Source organism: Falco peregrinus, chromosome 12, assembly GCF_023634155.1.
Source record: "Falco peregrinus isolate bFalPer1 chromosome 12, bFalPer1.pri, whole genome shotgun sequence".
Lineage (NCBI taxonomy): Eukaryota > Metazoa > Chordata > Aves > Falconiformes > Falconidae > Falco > Falco peregrinus.
The window spans coordinates 28,296,907-28,314,190 of record NC_073732.1 but is presented as its reverse complement, the minus strand read 5'-3'; the positions used below and the strand labels follow the sequence as shown (position 1 = coordinate 28,314,190).

Sequence of the window (17,284 nt, the reverse complement as noted above, 5' to 3'; positions counted from 1 at the left end):
TTGCTGCTGATAGATCAGAGTCTGCAGCTGAGTTCGACGTGCAGCTGCTCTCTGAGCCGGCTGGCCAAAGTGCTGCTCATCAGCTGCGCTGGTGTCGGATGCGGGCTGTATGGAAAAGTTCCTGGGGAAAAGTCACTTTCGTTTTAAATACTTCATGTCAATAGACATACTATTCCTGCCCCCCCCCCCCCCCCCCACCCCCGATTTTGACTTGTACGGTGCTAAATGCCGAGGCACAAATTTAGGAAGAGTTTCATTCCCCAAATGACATGTTTCAGCAGCATCATAATTTTTTTCCAATTTTTCAAATTGAAGCTTTGGAAAATTATCTCATTTTTGCAAAGAGCTTCAGATTTCAATAAAACTATGTATTTTGGCAGCGCAGCATCCTGCCAGCGTTTCCCTGAGCGGGTCCACATGCCAGTCCTGGGTCCCCATGCCTGGCCCCATTGTCGTCGTCCCTGGAAAGGGGGCTCGGGTGCCTGTCCTGACCGCAGCTCTCAGCCGGGGACACAGCAGCCTCTGAGCCAGTTAACCCCATTTTAAACCCCTTTAATCTCAAGGAGCCTGAGTTTTGGCAGAGCTCCTTTTTTGTCAGCACAAACCTCTCGCAGTAACAGATTACTCTGTTTTTTCTAGGGACATGGGTCACTTTTGGAGGTCAAATCTCAGATGAGGTAAGTGATGCTTGCTGTAAGTATAATGCATGAAGTAAAATCCAATCTGAGATATTTTTAAATGAAACCATGGCTACCGAAATCAGAGGAGCCTGTTTCTGTACAAGGAAATGGCAGAGAGTCACTGTGCAAAGCAATACAAAGCTTGTGCTTCTGCTACAAAAAACTTAATGAATCTGACATTCCCAGAGATCAACTTTAATAAAAAAAAACATTTATCCCTTAAAGCGATCTTCTTTTCCGTACTGTTTGGAGTGGTATTTCCTTCTTACCCTTGGCAGTGGCACTGTTCTTGGAGCCAAAATGGGAAACTATTTTTGCATCATGAATGTAATCGGCAACAGTCATAAATACAAGCAGGGGCTTGGCTTAGCCTGATGATTTATTTTTTTACATAATAAGATGAAACAAATGAAAATGAGCTTGGGTTTCCTGTGTGTTCTTGGCCGTACCAGATGGCTCTTCATCGTAGTTAATCTCCTGAGTGCTGGGTAGCACGTGGGTTTCCCTCCATCTCAGGTAGGATGCAGATGCTGGTCAGCGGCAGAGCAGCCTCCGGGCTGCCTTCCCTCTCGTACGTGGCAAAAACCCCAAAATAACTTTGGCAGAAGGAAAGCAGCCCCAGCCCAGGAGTCTCAACTGGAAAGCTTTTTTTCCTTTTTAATTCACTTGCTCTTTGGTGGTATTTCTTCTGCTGACAGCAGATCACCGAGTTCACTCCCGTTTCTTGTTTTGATTGGATATTTGCTCCCTGGCTCTCCTGCCTTCCTTGCTCAGAATGAGTCAATGCAAAGTGCACACATGGAAACGGGGGACTGAAACACAGCCCCATCCCTGAGGGACGTCCACCCCAAAGGCGTTGGCTGTGTGTGGGTGCCCTGGCCAGCTGCCAGCCCCCTCTGGGTGCAGGATCCCCCCGGGGGGCAGCTGGACCCCTGGACTCTGATGGGGATCACCTGAAATGGCCTTTAGGCATTTGCATGCCCCATGACACCAGCCAGAGAGCTGTGGGACAGCCTGATGGGTAGCCAAAAAAAATAATATAAAAATTAAAACTCTTTAAAAATAAAAATATTAAACTAATACCATGGAAAGGATATTTCCATGGTATTAAACTCCACAGATTTGCACTGTATATTCTATAGCCCCATTAAATTCTTGGCTGCTTTCCTGTTAGAAAGTTCCTATGAGACGAGATTAATTCCTCCCAGGGTGAGTCAACGGGAAGTTGGTGTAAATTCACATTTTGGCACTTCTCGGGCCCGCACATGACCTGCCAGGTGCCCTGCCAAAGGGTCTTGCCCCCAGGTGGGGGATGCTAATGCCCATCCCAGCCCCACTGAAACACCTTTGCTGCACCTTCCCGGGACATGGTCTGCCACCCCTCACCTCTCTGCCTCTGCTTCCCCAAGGTGGCTGAGCAGCTGATGACCATCGCCTACGAGAGTGGCGTCAACCTGTTCGACACAGCTGAGGTGTATGCAGCTGGCAAGTGAGTGCCCACGGTCCCACTCTGCTTCCTGGGGGTCCCTCCACCCGGCTCTGCTCCTCCCTGTGTCATGGTCACGTGCAATGGATAGGGCTGGGGCTCTGGCAGTGCTTGGGAAGCCCCCTTCTCCCTGAGGGAGGACAGAAAAACCTATATATTTGGGTATTTGGAGCACTGAAAAAACAAAGCCAAAAAACCCCACAACCCACCCCCACCCAAAAAGCCCCACCCAACCCACAAAACCCCCAAAACCAAACAAAAACCCAAAACCAAACAAAAATACCAAAAGCAAAAGAAAAAAAAAAGGCAAAAAAATTGAACCCCAAACCTTGTGTGCTCAGCTGAAGACTGAATCTATCATTTGTGCCACTTGCTGTTGGCACAGGGTGAGAAACGTCCTGGGTAAATGAAAAGTCAGCGCACATCTTAATGGTGACAAATGGCCTGTGCCAGTGACAGCTCCCAGGCACGGATCCCAGCGCGGGGAGCTGCTCTGGCTGCAGCAGGGCTAATGCTCTCAGTGTTGCTGTGGAACTGGGAGGGAGAAGTATCCATCCGTAATATGTGTGACTTTGGCTGATTTATGTGGTTTTGTATTTAGCATAAAAAAAATGGTGGCCTGGGACATTGTGTCCCTGGTGTGGGGACAAAGCAGTTCTGCCCTCCCTGAGCGGGTCCAAGCAGCCGCAGGGCACAGGCTGCAGGTCTGTCCCTGCAGGATTGGGTGGGTGAGGTGCTTTGTACCCCCGGAGGGGACCCATCCTGGGCGCTGAGCATCCTCCTGTCTCCCCTCACGCGGGGCGCTCTCTCTCACAGGGCTGAGGTCATCCTGGGGAACATCCTGAAGAAGAAGGGCTGGAGGTACTGTGCTGCCGGCCGCGCTCCCTGCCGCCCGCGGGCAAGCGGGACCCCTGGGTGTATGAGAATCCTTCTGGTTTCTAAAAATGACTGGTGTTAGGTGGTGCTGGCCTGGGAGTGGGTGCTGCTGTTTCCAGGTGGTGCCAGGAGCTTGCATGTGCGATGGTCCCATGCCCAGCAAGCCAGACCTTGCAAACACCAAACAAAAATGCTCTCCTGTTTTTTGGGGGGAACACACATCTGGCTTCACGAGGCTGTGCTCACCAGCCTGTGGTGCTGCCTCAGCCGGTGCACCAGAGCACCGTCGCTCTGCGTGGTGTGGATAATGCAACTCCTGAGCATATCCCTCATCACTGCCGTGCATCAAGCCAGATGATTTCCGTGTCGGCATCCTCATCTGTGTACATAAGATCATGTATTAAGAATGCAAATCTGTGATGGGCCTTCATCTTGGGTAGCCTGGGAGGAAATGATACCTAACTTAAGTGATGCACATTAGCATATGTTGTGTGGTTTTAAGAGCATTTACATAATCTTTAAAGGCCTCCCTTGCGTGTCATATTCAGCCTTCATCTGAAGAATGGCTCTAGTAGTGCTCGCTCCAAAATCAGTATCCCCTGTGTAAGAGGGATGATTGCTCAGTAAGAAATATTCTAGATACTGTGGAAGAAAAAAATTAAGTCCAACAAAAGCTGGAGAAATTGCGCGTGGTACATGTACAGCTATGCAGCAAGACAGTTTGCAAATGATAAATCTTTGATTTAATATCCCATGGGAATTTATAGATTAATTCAGTGAATGTATCACTCTTGGAGTTTTAATAACTCCGGGAATACTGCATGATAATGAGAAGCGCTGGACTTGGGTACCAGTAGGGAATAGCGCTGTAGCCCTCAGTTAAGGACTCTGGAGATTGCTTACTCCACAGTTAAAAATGTAAATTTTTTTTTCCTTTTTTGGTCACTTCACTTGTATTAGCTTTGGTTTCCAGACACCACCCTGGGGTTGCTCCCTGCGTGCAGCAGACCTGAGCACGGGAGAAGTAGCCTGTTGTAAAAAGGGTTATAGTGAGGTGCAGGCACCCACGCTGAGCCCAGGGCTGGGGAACTGGGCACAGCCACCTCTGCGGGAAGCCACAGTGCTGCTGCCTCTTGATGGGCAGCATCCTTCCTTAGGTACTTATAATTTCTTTTTTTAACACTAATCATTTTTCTGTTCTGTTTGCAGGAGGTCCAGCCTGGTCATAACAACAAAGCTGTACTGGGGTGGAAAGTAAGTCTCACAGTTACTTGTAATGGTGTTTGCTACTGCATGCTTTTCCCTTTTACTGCTGTACAACCAGGTGGAGATTAACAGCACCTCAGAGGAGTGGTGTGTTGCTGCTGTTTTCTTTCTCCGTATTTTGGCGAGTCCTTTCTGTAGTCGGAGCCCGGCAGGGGCAGCAGCCCCCAGCAGGGGCCGGGGTGCTGGGGTGGTGCACTCCTGCCCAGAGCATCCCTGTGGCTCTGGGACCTGTAACTACCGGGGTGGAGGCTGCCTTGCTCTGAAATTGCAGCAGTGTCAATGAAGCCTCAGTGCTGGGAGGGTGGCCAGGATGCAGCCCCATCCTCGCACTGCTGGGCCCCTGCTGCCCTGCCAGCATCCTTACCCCTCCACCTAGGAATGTCGCTGGCAGCTTTACGCCCAGGAGACATCCACAGCAGGGCTGTTACCACATTAAATTAACAACAGCGTTACTCATCCCAGATGCTGTTGTCTTTGAGACTGGGAACCCAAATGAGGTGTAGGGTCTCTCTGTTGTATGAGTTGTAAGTTCACCTGTGGGATGTTTAAAGCAGGACACAAAGCCAGCGCTCCCTGGTCAGGCGCTAACGACCCAAGCAATGCCGAACACCTGACAGCCATGTGCCTGTTCTTTCCTTCGCAGAGCTGAAACAGAAAGAGGGCTTTCGAGAAAACACATCATTGAAGGTATGTGTTGTGTGGGGTAGGCTCTGGCCGTGCCTCAGTGCGCTGGCATGGGCCCGGTGGGTGCAAGCGGCAGGACCCTAAGGCGAATGCTCTCCCATAAGCCAGGTCTGCTTGACCCCAGCGCTCGCTGCTCCTCCGTGCCAGCCTGGCATGAGGCATTTCCCAAGCTGGGAAAGTGCCCCAAATGCACCAAAGGATGATTACGGCTTTTTCTCAAAAAGCATGAGCAAACGCATGGCAGACAAAATGCCTTCTGTACCACACCTCTGTGCAGCAATAACCCTTTGGGGTTTTGCTCTAATAAGTGAGCGGGTTGTCCTTGGCCGGCTGTGTGTGCGTGGCTTGCAGATTTATCACTTATCTGCAGCGACCGGGGTTTGCCACGCTGGGGGTTTCATCGTTCGCTGCCTCGCATGGCTTCCTGGCAGCTTCGCACCATTGTCCTCAAGAACGGCCCAAGTCCCAGCTGCTGTGGGATGGCAGGAGGTGGGAAGGCTTAGGGGGTTTGGAGCTGCTCTGCTGACACTCCCAGCCCTTTCCTGGAGCTGCCGGGGGGTCAGCAGCAGCATGCGGTCAGCAGACGTGGCTCTGGCTACATGGTCTCCCTTGGCGGAGCCAGGAGGGATGAGGATGCGGGGCATGATGCCAGCCTGCAGAAATAGCCTTGGGAGGGCTGCCAGGTCCCATCCACCGAGCAGCCGGCTGGGAAGGGCTGTGGTTTGCTCTCAGTGCTGCTTCTTCTCAGGAGCTCAATTTTGTTGTACCTTCCCTCACCCAGCTCCTTGCATCCCGTCCTGCATCCCGCTGAGAGGCGCCCTGCACTACCTTACTCATCCATGGGGATTTATTCACCTGTCTCTGCTGGGTCTAATGCAAGCTCCTTGTCTTCCAATTGCTTTTTTTGTTCTTTCAGGTACATTATTGTTGGAGAGGGAGTGAGAGCACATACATTTTTCTGTACGGATAAATGTGTTTTGCCTACTCTGGCTCTTTCTGGAAGGCTGTTGGGCATCGGGTCAGGCACCCAGGCACAATGACCAGGGCTGTAATCATAACCTGCACAGGATTTTCATGCAGGACACAAATAGAGCAGCACCCATAAAAAGACACATTTCTGTCACATTAAGGAGCAGCGTCAGCTGTGACCTTGTCCCAGTGAGAGGTGCCAGCTTGGGCTGGCTCCCAACGGGGGCTGGATCAGACCCCAAACCTCCCCAGGAGGACCCTGGGGCTGACCACAGATTGTGACCAGGTTCCAGAGCCAGAAAAGCAGCCAGCAGCATGGGGGTCTGGGCCTGTCTTCTATATAAATCCTGAGTAAAAATAACGTGGGTTTGGTGAAAAGCTGTGTAAAGTTGTGGAAGGGAGTTACTGGGGGCATCTGGCTCCTCAGGGTCTGGGAAGCCTTTGGGGCAGGAGGGAAGCATCAGGCTTGGTACCTGTGCTTCAGGTCTCTGCAGAAGGCTTCGCATCGCCCACCTCTTGCTTTTTGACCCACTTTGCCTGCTGCCACGGAGGAATGTGCAAAACGTGTTCTTTGGGTTCCTGGGAAATTATACGCTCCGTGCTGAGGTCCCTGGGGGAGCCTGGGGCAGCGGCGGCTCCTTGCTGGGCAATGCCAGCTGGGGTCATCCAGGGCTGAAGCCCCAGGGGAACAGCACCCTCCACAAAGCAACACCCCACAAGGGCTGCAGTGATGAAAAGCCATTCTCTTTATTGCACTGGGTATGCTGGGGTAATTAGCCTCCTCTCTGATTTAGGAGATAAGCCCTATTTGTTTATGGCGGTGATTGGTTGAGCTGATGTTTGCTGCCAAGGCAAACCAGAAGAGGGATATTCAGGTTGGGCTCCGTTATTAGCGTGCCTGGCACAGGAGCAGCCGGCAGCTCAGCTCGGGCTGCAGGAGGGGCGGAGGGGGCTTTGGGCTGCGCTCAGTGGGAGCTGGCATCCGCCGGCTGAGAATCGGGTTTGCCCACCAGAAAGGGCAGTTTAACTTGCGTTTGGCCATTTGCATGTTTTTGTCACCAGAATCTGTAATGGCTCGTTTATCACAGCTTTCAACAACCAGGACGTGTTCCATTGACATTAAAACTTAGATTATACAGAGAATATTATTACTATATTTATATTACCCACCTGGGATATGTCGCTGCCATCCCCATCGCACCCTGGCTGATACTGTCCCAGGTGGGCTGAACGGGGCCACCAGCAAGCTGGGCGAGGGGCGCAGAGCCGCCTCCTCCCAGGGGTGCAGGTTTGCTCATCTCCCATCCCAAAGGAGCTATCTCTGCGTGATAAGGAGCATCACCAGAGCACAGTCGGGTTTGCCTCATAGTAACCAGCTCATACATCGGGGATTGTCCTGGAAGGTTTTAATTATTTAGTATTGGCAGAATTCAGCTACGTTAGGATATGACTTTCATGTTAAGGTAATGCCGGAGAAAATTTTTTAGCAACGTTTTATTGAACTTTCATTTGAATAACCCCACCATGAAGTGGTGTCTAGGCTGCTGGTGGCACTAGACCCAGAGGTGCTCAGGAAAGCCACAGCTGTGTCACAGGCATCCAAACCCATCCACATTCCATTTCTTGTGGAGCTACTTCACGAGATGATAGAAAAATACTGGCAGCAGTTGAAATAACTTTGCAGAACACATAGCAAATAAAGTTAAGGTCAACATTAGCAATTTTCTATAAATACATTTGGCAAAAATAGGCATTTTTTTCATCCCAAAATTCAGCACACATTTTCAGACTGCTCTTTTTTGGCTCATTCTTCATGAACATTCGTAAAAACATTTTGTTCTTGGGAAGATTCATAGAAAACAAGTGTTAGAAATCCTCCTCTCTCTCTCATGCACACACACACACACACACGCACGCACACTCTCCCTCTCTCTCACTCTCACTCTCTCACTCTCACTCACAAGTTTTTGATGCCGCCTCCCGTCAGACCCTCGTAGGGGAGTTGCCGAAGCTTGGGCAGCCCAGGACTGTAGCTGTACGGCCTGCCTCGTCTTGCTCTGCAAAACTCTCCCTGCCCTAGGCAACTCATCGGTGGGCTCAGCTTGCTTACCCTGCAGAGAGGTGAAGCCCTCCACGGTGCTTTATCTGCCCATTGTAATGTGTCTGAGTGCCACCATCCTCCCATTGGGGCTTGCCCTTTGGGGAGGACCCCCGGGGCAGGGCTTCGTTAGGTGGGACGGGACCGGGGCGGTGTGCCCTGGGCTTGCACAGAAAGGCTCTGCAATGTCATTTAGGTTAAATTAACTCTGAACAGAAGCAGAGCCCTGAAACCTGTCCCTGGCAGCTGCCTCCTGATGGGCTGACCACGGACACGCTCGGTAACCAGTGTCTGTTCCAATCCAAATCTCAGCGTAATTAAAAAATAAAGCAAATTCTCGTGGAAGGGGGGGACTCTGCATGTGGCCAAACTGGTGTTTTCTTCTTAATATGGTAGCATAGATAGGGGACAATGTTATGCAGCGTCCTTCTCATATGGTCTGTGGTTGTGTGTGTACATATATATGTACAAACATACGTACACGTGTGTAGAGATGCAACGAGCTCTGTTCTAGCCCCGGCGCAGGGCTGGTTCGCACCTGCCGGCTCTGTGCTGCTGCACTGCTGCTTGCGCTGACCGCGCAGGGTCATGTCTCTGCTTTGCTCTTCCCAGGGCTGAAGGCATCTCTCCAGAGGCTGCAGCTGGAGTATGTGGACGTCGTCTTTGCCAACCGGCCAGACAACAATACGCCCATGGAAGGTTAGTGGAAGCTTGAATTAAGGGTTTTAACTTGACTGATCCTGGCTTACAGGCTTAGACTGATGATGATAGGAAATGAAAACCAATTGTGTTTATTAAATATTCAGGTGGGGCAGCTTAAATGTGAAATACCTTACCCGTGATACCCTGGAGCCCTATAGATCTACCCTTCAATGAAATGAGTTTGTATCTCTTGGAAGGAAATTGAAGTTTCCTTTGTGTCCCAGTGGCAGCTTTAACATTGTTTGGCTTTTTATTTCCTTTTCCCGATTCCTTCAGATAAAGTGAACTTCTGTTTGCATTTAAGGCAGGTCTCTGTCAGAGGAAACTTGCACGTCCCTACTCCTGGTGCAGCCAGCTCTAGAGAGGAGAGCGTGCCAGTGCTGCTGTCCCCATCCTCGTCCCTGTTCCCTGGACTGCCGGTGGCATGTGCTTCTCCCGGGGCTAAAACCAGGGGCACAATCCAATGAGTGGTCAGAAAAAAGGAAGAACTGGCAAGCTGTAGGGTTCACTGCCCCAAGCACAGGAGCAGCACAGGCTGAGCTTCTGGCCGAGGGGCTGTGTGAGGACAAGCTCCCCCCCGGGGCACAGCAGGGACCCCCAGGCACAGGGAGCAGCGGTGCTCTGCCCAGGGCTGGGCTCAGCCCCTTGTCCTGCTGGGGAACAGTCCTCATTAAATTCAGGGAACGAATTTAGGAACTTGCAAGAACAGCAGTGTCTTGTGGGTTTTTTGGTTTGTTTTTTTTAAAAAAAATGGTTGGATACAGAAGTGCTGAGGTGCTGACAGACTGACTCCTGTTCTCACCTCTGCCATCAAGAGTGGTTCCAAAGAATGTTTATCAATATGGTGATGGGCACTTTATATATAAAAATAGAAATATATATATAAAAACATATATAAAATATACATATATGACTTTCATGTTAAGGTAATGCCAGAGAAAGATTTTAGCAACACTTTATTGAATTTTCATTTGAATATCCCTGCCATGAAGTGGTGTCCCGGCTGCTGGTGGCACTAGACCCAGAGATGCTCAGAAAAGTCGTGAAAAGTCACTCTGGGAAGTGTCTGTGTTTTTTAATTACTTTTCCTAATTGCTGATAGCCATACATGCATGGCTGGTCCATGGCTGGACGGCTCGGTTATCCAGGAGCCTCCATCGCTCTGTTTTGGGCTAGCGCCCTATCTGGTGGGCACCAGCTCCTGTTCCTTCTCTTTTCCCCTTGGAGCTAACGCAGCCATTCGCACTGTGGCAGAAGATCAGCTTCATAGCTAAATAAAAAATGTGAGAAGACTTACAGGCTGCTGAAGCTGTCACGGATGAGTACATATAAAGCAAACAAACCTGGAGCTTGACAGGTCACTTTGAAGCTCCTGGCTTGAGTCTCAGTGGTCGTGACACCTACTCCCTTCCCAAGCGCGGGGCTGCATGACCTGGCGTGAACCCTGGAGGGACGGCAGCACCGCTGCCCTGGCTGACCAGCGCCTGCGGCACCCGCTTGGGGCACTGCCTGGGGGTGTAGGACCGGTGAGGATTTTGCGGTAGCTGATGAGGTCAAGGAAGATGACGTTGTATCTTGGAGGCAGAAATGACCTCTCCGCTCAGTCAGTTGTCATCTAAGGAGGCAATGCTGAATATATTACCCACGCCCGCGCAGCACAGCTGATTGCGGCTTTTAAGATGCTACAGATACTGGTAGCAGCGCCAGAGCTTGGCAATAAGGTATAAACTGTGGTGCTTGGTGAGATTTCGAGCAGGGTGAAAAAAGGGACATTTTTATTATGAATGGTGTGGTGTTGATTCTTTCTATGTACTTGGTGCTTTTTTTTCATGGTTCACCTACTAAGCCACTTCTATCCCAGAGCATCTGTTGAACCATCTGTCAGTTCTGCGCTCTCTGGCGTGTGCAGTAAGTGCTGAGCTGCCTCCGCAAGACATGCAATCCCTGCTCCATCTCCTTACATGCCTATGCTTTTCCCACGAGTAAATAGCCGCTTCTGATGGAGAGTGGTTGGTAGGTAACCTTCAGATGTCCCCTGCTTGTGCTGCTCGTGACAGCACGCGAGGGTCCCGCTCCAGCAAGCAGCACGGTTGCCTGCGGTAAGGTACAACCCAATGAAGGATAGACTTCCAATGTGCGTTGTGTTTTCCTCGCTTGCTGCATGCAGGTGAGGTTCCTCTGCTCTCACTGCTGTGATGCGTGTGCCCGCGGGCATCAGCAGGCAGCGGAGCAGCCGCTCACCTGGGGGTCCCCAGCCGCAGCAGGGTTGCTCCCCGTCGCCCGCGCTGCTGCCGGCCCCGCTCGGGCTGCCTTAGAAGGCATGGGGGACGCAGAGCTAATAAGAGAAGATGAGCGTTTAATACAGATTTCTTTATTGTAGGCAACTCTGGTCCCCAAAGGGGCAGGCAAAGCTTGCTTAATGTGAAAATCAGAAATGTATTTACCTTTCTTAAAAGTCTCTGAGCAGACTAAAAAAGCTTTCCATTGTAAAAGCAATACAATATTAGCTTCAAGGAGCACCTGGAGATGAGTATCCCGCTCAAAGCCCTTTGCATAACCCTGCAGGCAGGCCCTTGGTCCCTGTTTCAGGGCAGCCGTGTCCCCCCTTGCCCAGGGCTGTTCCTGGGGCAGGCAGGTGAGGGGCTGCCCTCGCTGGGCTCAGCCACATGTGGGGCCATCCTGTGCCTGGGGGACCCCGCCAGCGCCTGGTCCCCCCGTGCCGGGACCTCTGGAGATGGGTGATGGGAAGGACCTGGGTTCTCTCCTGAATTTCGGCAGGTTTCATGCCTTGTTAGTCAGGCTGGAGAGCTGATCCCCCAACTGTGCTAGCAGATGCTTTTTTTCCTCATCCCAAGTGGTTTTCCCAGCAGCAAGCAGGGCAGCTCTGGCCGAGGGGAAGGAGGGTCCCTAGGGTGCCCCGGTGAGACCCTCTGTTGTCACAGTGCTGGGGGAGTTGCATCAGCCAGCCCACAGCCCTGACAAGCAGGGAGGGAAGGTGGTGTGGTTCCTGTCAGGGAACTTTAAGCCACTTCAAAATTATTATTATTATTATTATTATTTTGCCACTGAAAGCTGTTTTCTGGGGTTTGAAAGATCCATTTATATTTTTTTAAAAAATATTCCCTTCTTAAGCGATGCCATTTGTGCCATCCAGCTGGCAGACCGAGTGATCCAGACATGTGCTCTTCACAATCCATCCCATCACCATGCCCATGGGAGCAGGCTCTGGTAAACAAGAAGAGATATAGATATATATATACTTTTTTTTTCTTTTTTTTTTTGAGTTGACTTCAGTTTTTCTTGAAAGGACTAGAGGTGGGAGAAATGGAAACAACCATGGACTGAAATGTGTAAGAGGCGTATGATGAAATGCTTATCAAAATTCCTAAACGGTAGTGTGGCAAAAATAGAAACCTAAAGGCAGAGAGAAGCTGGGGCTGCCGGGGAGGGAGGGATTGCCGTGCAGCTGCCCATCACACACCGCGCGCCTCGGGTAGCTGCCTGATAGCGGGGCGTTTTGTTGGGCTAGGACATGCCCAAGAATAAAATGCTTAGAAATAGAGAAAAGTGTGACTTTGGCCAAAATGAAAGAGGGGGGAAAAACAAAAAGAAGAAAACAATATTTGGCATTTGAACTCTCTTCTTCATCAGGGGAAAGACTCCTCAAGCCAATGTGTCCCTTGAGAGGAAATCTCCCCTTCCCGTGGGAAGGCAGGAGCTCAGCACAAGAGGCGCAGAGTCTCATGTACAGCCCTCTGAGGTTATAAATGTAGACTTCATCATCTTTAGCTGCTTGTCGCTGCCTGCAGAAGAAATCTCACAATAACATCAAGATTGGCAGTGTAATCTCCCCTCTGCCAAGCTCCCTTTCTTTTTTTCTTTCCATAAATAGGATGAGAATCCTCATGATATAAAAGGCAGCTCATCTTGATCTTGAGACAGCAGTGCCCAGAGTCATTGTGCCAGTAACAGCAGGCACGCCAAGGGATTTAACAGGCCCACAGGGCTCCTCCGCGCAGCCCTGTGTCTGACCAGAGTCATTTCATGTAGTTTGATGGGTCAGAAATCAATGGTGTAGGTGTGGAGTACGGGTTCCTTGCCGCTTTCCCAAGGGAAGAGCACACTGAGAGGTGGCAGCACCCACTGACTGCGGGGTGCCTTGTGCGGTACTGGGAGTGGTGACTAAGTGTGAATTATTTTTTTATTACTTTTTTTTTTTTTTTTTTTTGCTTCTCTGAGTGAGTTTAGCCCATTTCTCTCCATTTAAATGATGTGCTGCTAGTGGCCAGTGTAGTGCCAGTGCCCTGGCAGCCACTGCTCAGCTCCAAAGGGCAGGGAGTGCCAAAGCTCAGTAAGAAATATGAATTTATTACTGCAGCCAGGGCAGTTATTTATGCTCTCATAGCTGCTCATGAGGACTGTCCCCCCCGGGGCTGCAGACCCCACTAGTCCCCAGACCCTCCTGCCCTGGGGACCCCACTCAGCCCCTGGCTCCTCTGCAGCAGCGATGCGATGGGCACTGCCTGGATCCCCATACACCATGTACCCAGCAGACTGCTTCCAGGCAGAAATAAGGCTGAAAAATGAGCTGCAAGCAGTAAGCAGGGACTATTTTATTTATAGCATTAGCAAGGCATCCTACCAGGCTCTGCAACCTCCCATGAAACCATGAAGATAGACAAGTTTTTCTCCTTTTCTCACAAGCTAAAGTTTATAATGGGGTTTTCCCCTGCACAAGAAGACGGGGCTGCTCAGCAAAGGTCTGACGGATGGAAATTAAAGATGCTGTCCTGGTGCATGCAGCCTCGCAGGCTTCCACCTTCCCAAAGGAGAATGAGGACCACGGGACTGCTGCGCTGAGGAGCGGTGCTGGGTTTTGCAGAGGTGCCGCCTGATCCTCCTGTGGGCAAGGGGCCCTCGGCAGAGCAGGGTTCAATCATCCAGTTTTGCAACTTTATCCTCAGCATCCCAATATTCCTTGTAAAAAGAAGCAGCACCAGATATAGGCTTTTAGTAAACAAATTTTAAAATAAATGTAATTGATCTTTTAGTTTATTTTTCGACTGTGCTGCCCTCTTGTGCTAAATTTTAAAAGAAATATTATTGTAAGGAGGTGGTAGGCAATAGCCAGTTGGTAAAGGCAGTTTTTAAACTGCAGGATAGGATAAATGTCTTTTCATTTGTACTGTCAATGCTTTTTCATCCATGCTTGAGAAAGAGGCGCAGCAGAAGTAGTGTTTAATGCAAAGCTGCTCAGGCTTGTCAGCACACTAGGCATTTCTAAGTGGCTTTGGGAGGATTTGGTGCTGAAAAATTGGCCTCTGTGCAGTTCTCATACTACTTTTTTTGCCTCCTTTAGAAATTGTCCGAGCGATGACACATGTAATAAATCAAGGCATGGCGATGTACTGGGGAACGTCGCGCTGGAGCGCTATGGAGATCATGGTAAAGTCGATCTTTAGGGAAGCGCTGGCACTCGGTAGTTCTCCGTCCGTCCAGGCTGCAGCGCCTGCTGGAAGCCATGCTGGGAGCTGAACCACGAGTGTGTGACTGGGCTGGGGATGTCTGCGTTTTACTCCATCCAACACCTTTTCACCTAAAATAGTTTTAAAACCCCTTCTCTAATGAGCCTGATGTTAACTAGAAGATGGACTGATCTAGTGGTTTGGGGGTCCTGGCTGGTTTAATGGGGGTTTGTTTAATTCTAGTTTTATTTGGTTGACTTCAAGACTTTTGGTAAAGGGCCTGTTTGATGTCCATGCCCGTGGCCACTGCTGCCCCATTTAAGACGTGGCTCTCAGCAGCAGCCCCATGACCTGTGGGACCATCGGGGCTGCTGCCGCGGTGGGAAGGGTCCCTGTGCAGGGGAGAAGCCCCCACGGGCGGCACCGCTCTGAACATGTTGTGTCCAGAGGTGCAGATGGGAAATACCCCTGCCTGGCCGTAGGGACCTCCTCATTGGCTTTACCTCAGAAACCCTAGGCTGGGGAACCAGCACCCAGACAGCTTGTCCTTAACGCTTCCTCAGAAGCATTTGTTGTTGCTCGGAGAAGTGGTGGATGCCTCATCCCTGGAAATGTTCAAGGCCAGGCTGGACGGGGCTCTGAGCGGGCTGCTCTGGCTGGAGATGTCCCTGCTCACTGCCAGGGGTTGGACTTGGTGACCTTGGGTCCTTCCCACCCAAACTGTTCTACAGTCCTGAGAGATGCCAGGAGCGTTCTGCCAGTCCCTGCTTCTTGCAGCGGGGTCAAAACACGATAAACAATCTCAGCACCCACCATCTCAGCCGGGCAGTTGTTCGGCTCACTGCTGAGCTGGCGCAGCAGCTTGGGGCTGGCAGCGGCAGGGGGTGGGCACGTGCCCTGCTGTGGTGGGCGCGGGGGCAGCGGGGGGAGCAGCACAGCCAGCAATGCGGCTGCATCTCTGCCTTGGCATGGCGGTGTGCGTGGGGACGTGCTAAGGGATAGCCCTTGCGAAGGCAGAGTGAAGCTTGGGTTCGTCGTCTCCTGTACGCTCAAGGAGCGCTGGCTGGTAGGTTCTATCCTACAAGATGCTTTTCCTTAACCTAGTCGTTTATCTACTGACTTCTTTTCTGCAGGAAGCCTACTCCGTAGCCAGGCAGTTTAACATGATACCACCTGTGTGTGAACAAGCTGAATACCATCTTTTCCAAAGAGAGAAAGTGGAGGTTCAGCTGCCGGAATTATATCACAAAATCGGTGAGTCTGAGACTGCTGTGCCTGCCGGCTATTCCATTTGCAGAAAGAAACAGAGCACGGGCTGATCTGGGGCTCTAGATGGGAACAGCGCTCTCCTTCCCTGGGCCTGGAGGGGACAGACGCACATCTATCTAATGACTCAAAAGAAAAACCGGCTTACTGTGCCTCTGATAGAAATAGGTGTTAATTCCATGGCTGCTTCTTACTCTTCAAGCCTCCTGCAGCCCCAGAGGTGCCACCTCTGTCCCACATCGGAGGACCCTGATGCCTCCTGGGGGGTCTCCGGCCATGGTGCCCGGCACGGCTGTGCTGGGGGCTGTGCTGGGGGGTGGCCGGGAGCTTGTGCCCCTGCCAAGCAGAGCCAGGATGAGAAGGACATGAGGGTGCCAGGCAGAGCGGGCGTAGGAGATACCTGGTCAGGGGTCAGGAGTGTGGGTCCTTCGCTGCAGCAGGAGCCAGGGTGGGGCTGGGGCTCTCACAGTGAGGTTTTGGATGAATATGCTGATCGGTGTATTCATCAGGGCACCAGCAGCATCTTCCTGGGAGGCACTGACCAGGTGTCCCTGCCAGCAGCAATGGAAGCAATCAGCAATTGTTTTGCTTGTATTTTTTTAACTGAAAGTCCTATTTTTGATACAACTCTGATTTCCTGCAGTCTCCTGAAGCCTTCTTCTCTGTTTTCTCTGCAGGAGTCGGGGCAATGACTTGGTCTCCACTGGCCTGTGGGATCATCTCAGGGAAATATGGCAATGGTGTCCCTGAAAGCTCAAGGGCTGCACTAAAGGTATATTCTTTTTGCACGTTTGAGAAAAGTAAATGTGCTGCTTCTGTGAGGGCAGGAAAATAACAAAGGGAAAACAGATCCCTCATGCAAAGGCTGGCCTGTGTGCTGCTGTATTGATAGATCCGCTCAGTTTCTCTGGCAACCGTACTCCAAAGTACGGGAGAATCTGGGTTATAAAGATGCTCGCATTCCCATCACTGTGAGCTGATGGCTGCGAGATGGTTGTGGGGCAGCACGTGACTGGAGCCAGGCGGGGGGGGGTGTCTGCAAAAGTATGTTGTCACCACCCCTACATTGACTGGACACCATCAGCGAGAGGACACAAGCCCAGCAGTTCTGTTGTCCATGATGCTCCCAGCTGTTGTGAATCGATGCAGCTGCTGTGACTTCAAACCCTCTTAACCACAGAGTGGGTAAAACAGGCTTGGACATCGCTTTTCTGCCCACATGTCCCTGGGCACCAACCCACCAGGCAGCGAGTGCATGGGGGCGAGCCACGGTGGGAGCTCAGCCCCGCAGCATCCCTCCAGGGAGCCCTGCAGCAGGGCAGGCCCCCAGCACCCCACAAAACTTGTGGGTCCTCTGTGGTCCCGCCCTTTGCCAGGCAGGGCAGCAGCCCTCTCTAACAGGTTTTAGCATTGCAGCATCATCACCACAGCACTCAGTTGCTCCAACGATTATCCTGATTTTATTCTTATTGGGGGTTATGGGGTCTCCTCCTATACATGCCCATGGCAGGTGTATTATTCAACAGTTTGAAAAACAGCAGACCACTAGAATGTCACAGATTTGAAAAAAATGGTATTTGAGCCTCTGTATCAGCTGATGGGCAAAAGCCAATGCTACCTGACAAGTGCCAGCAGACTGACGCACATCCCTGTGCTGGTTTTTGTTCAGCTTGGTGCTTTTTAAAGGAAAGATGCAGTCTACATTGACTTACTTACAAAAGGCAGCATTTTCAAATGTGGTATTTCATTGCATTTGGGATTTTTTTCCAAAATAAAATGTATTATTAACATT

The 17,284-nt window shown here is 51.0% G+C and overlaps 1 protein-coding gene across 7 annotated transcripts in view; it reads left to right on the top strand.

Annotated features, from left to right (window-relative positions):
- KCNAB1 (potassium voltage-gated channel subfamily A regulatory beta subunit 1) overlaps positions 1-17,284 on the top strand; it is a 72,527-nt gene that overhangs the window by 52,541 nt on the left and 2,702 nt on the right. For all 7 annotated transcript variants that reach the window (XM_005228887.4, XM_005228888.4, XM_005228889.4 and 4 more), the window contains exons 3-11: positions 640-677; positions 2,090-2,169; positions 2,983-3,027; positions 4,252-4,296; positions 4,952-4,995; positions 8,672-8,758; positions 14,121-14,206; positions 15,360-15,480; positions 16,170-16,264. In XM_005228887.4, the coding sequence (XP_005228944.1) occupies positions 640-677; positions 2,090-2,169; positions 2,983-3,027; positions 4,252-4,296; positions 4,952-4,995; positions 8,672-8,758; positions 14,121-14,206; positions 15,360-15,480; positions 16,170-16,264 (641 nt within the window). The remainder of the gene's footprint in view (positions 1-639; positions 678-2,089; positions 2,170-2,982; positions 3,028-4,251; positions 4,297-4,951; positions 4,996-8,671; positions 8,759-14,120; positions 14,207-15,359; positions 15,481-16,169; positions 16,265-17,284) is intronic.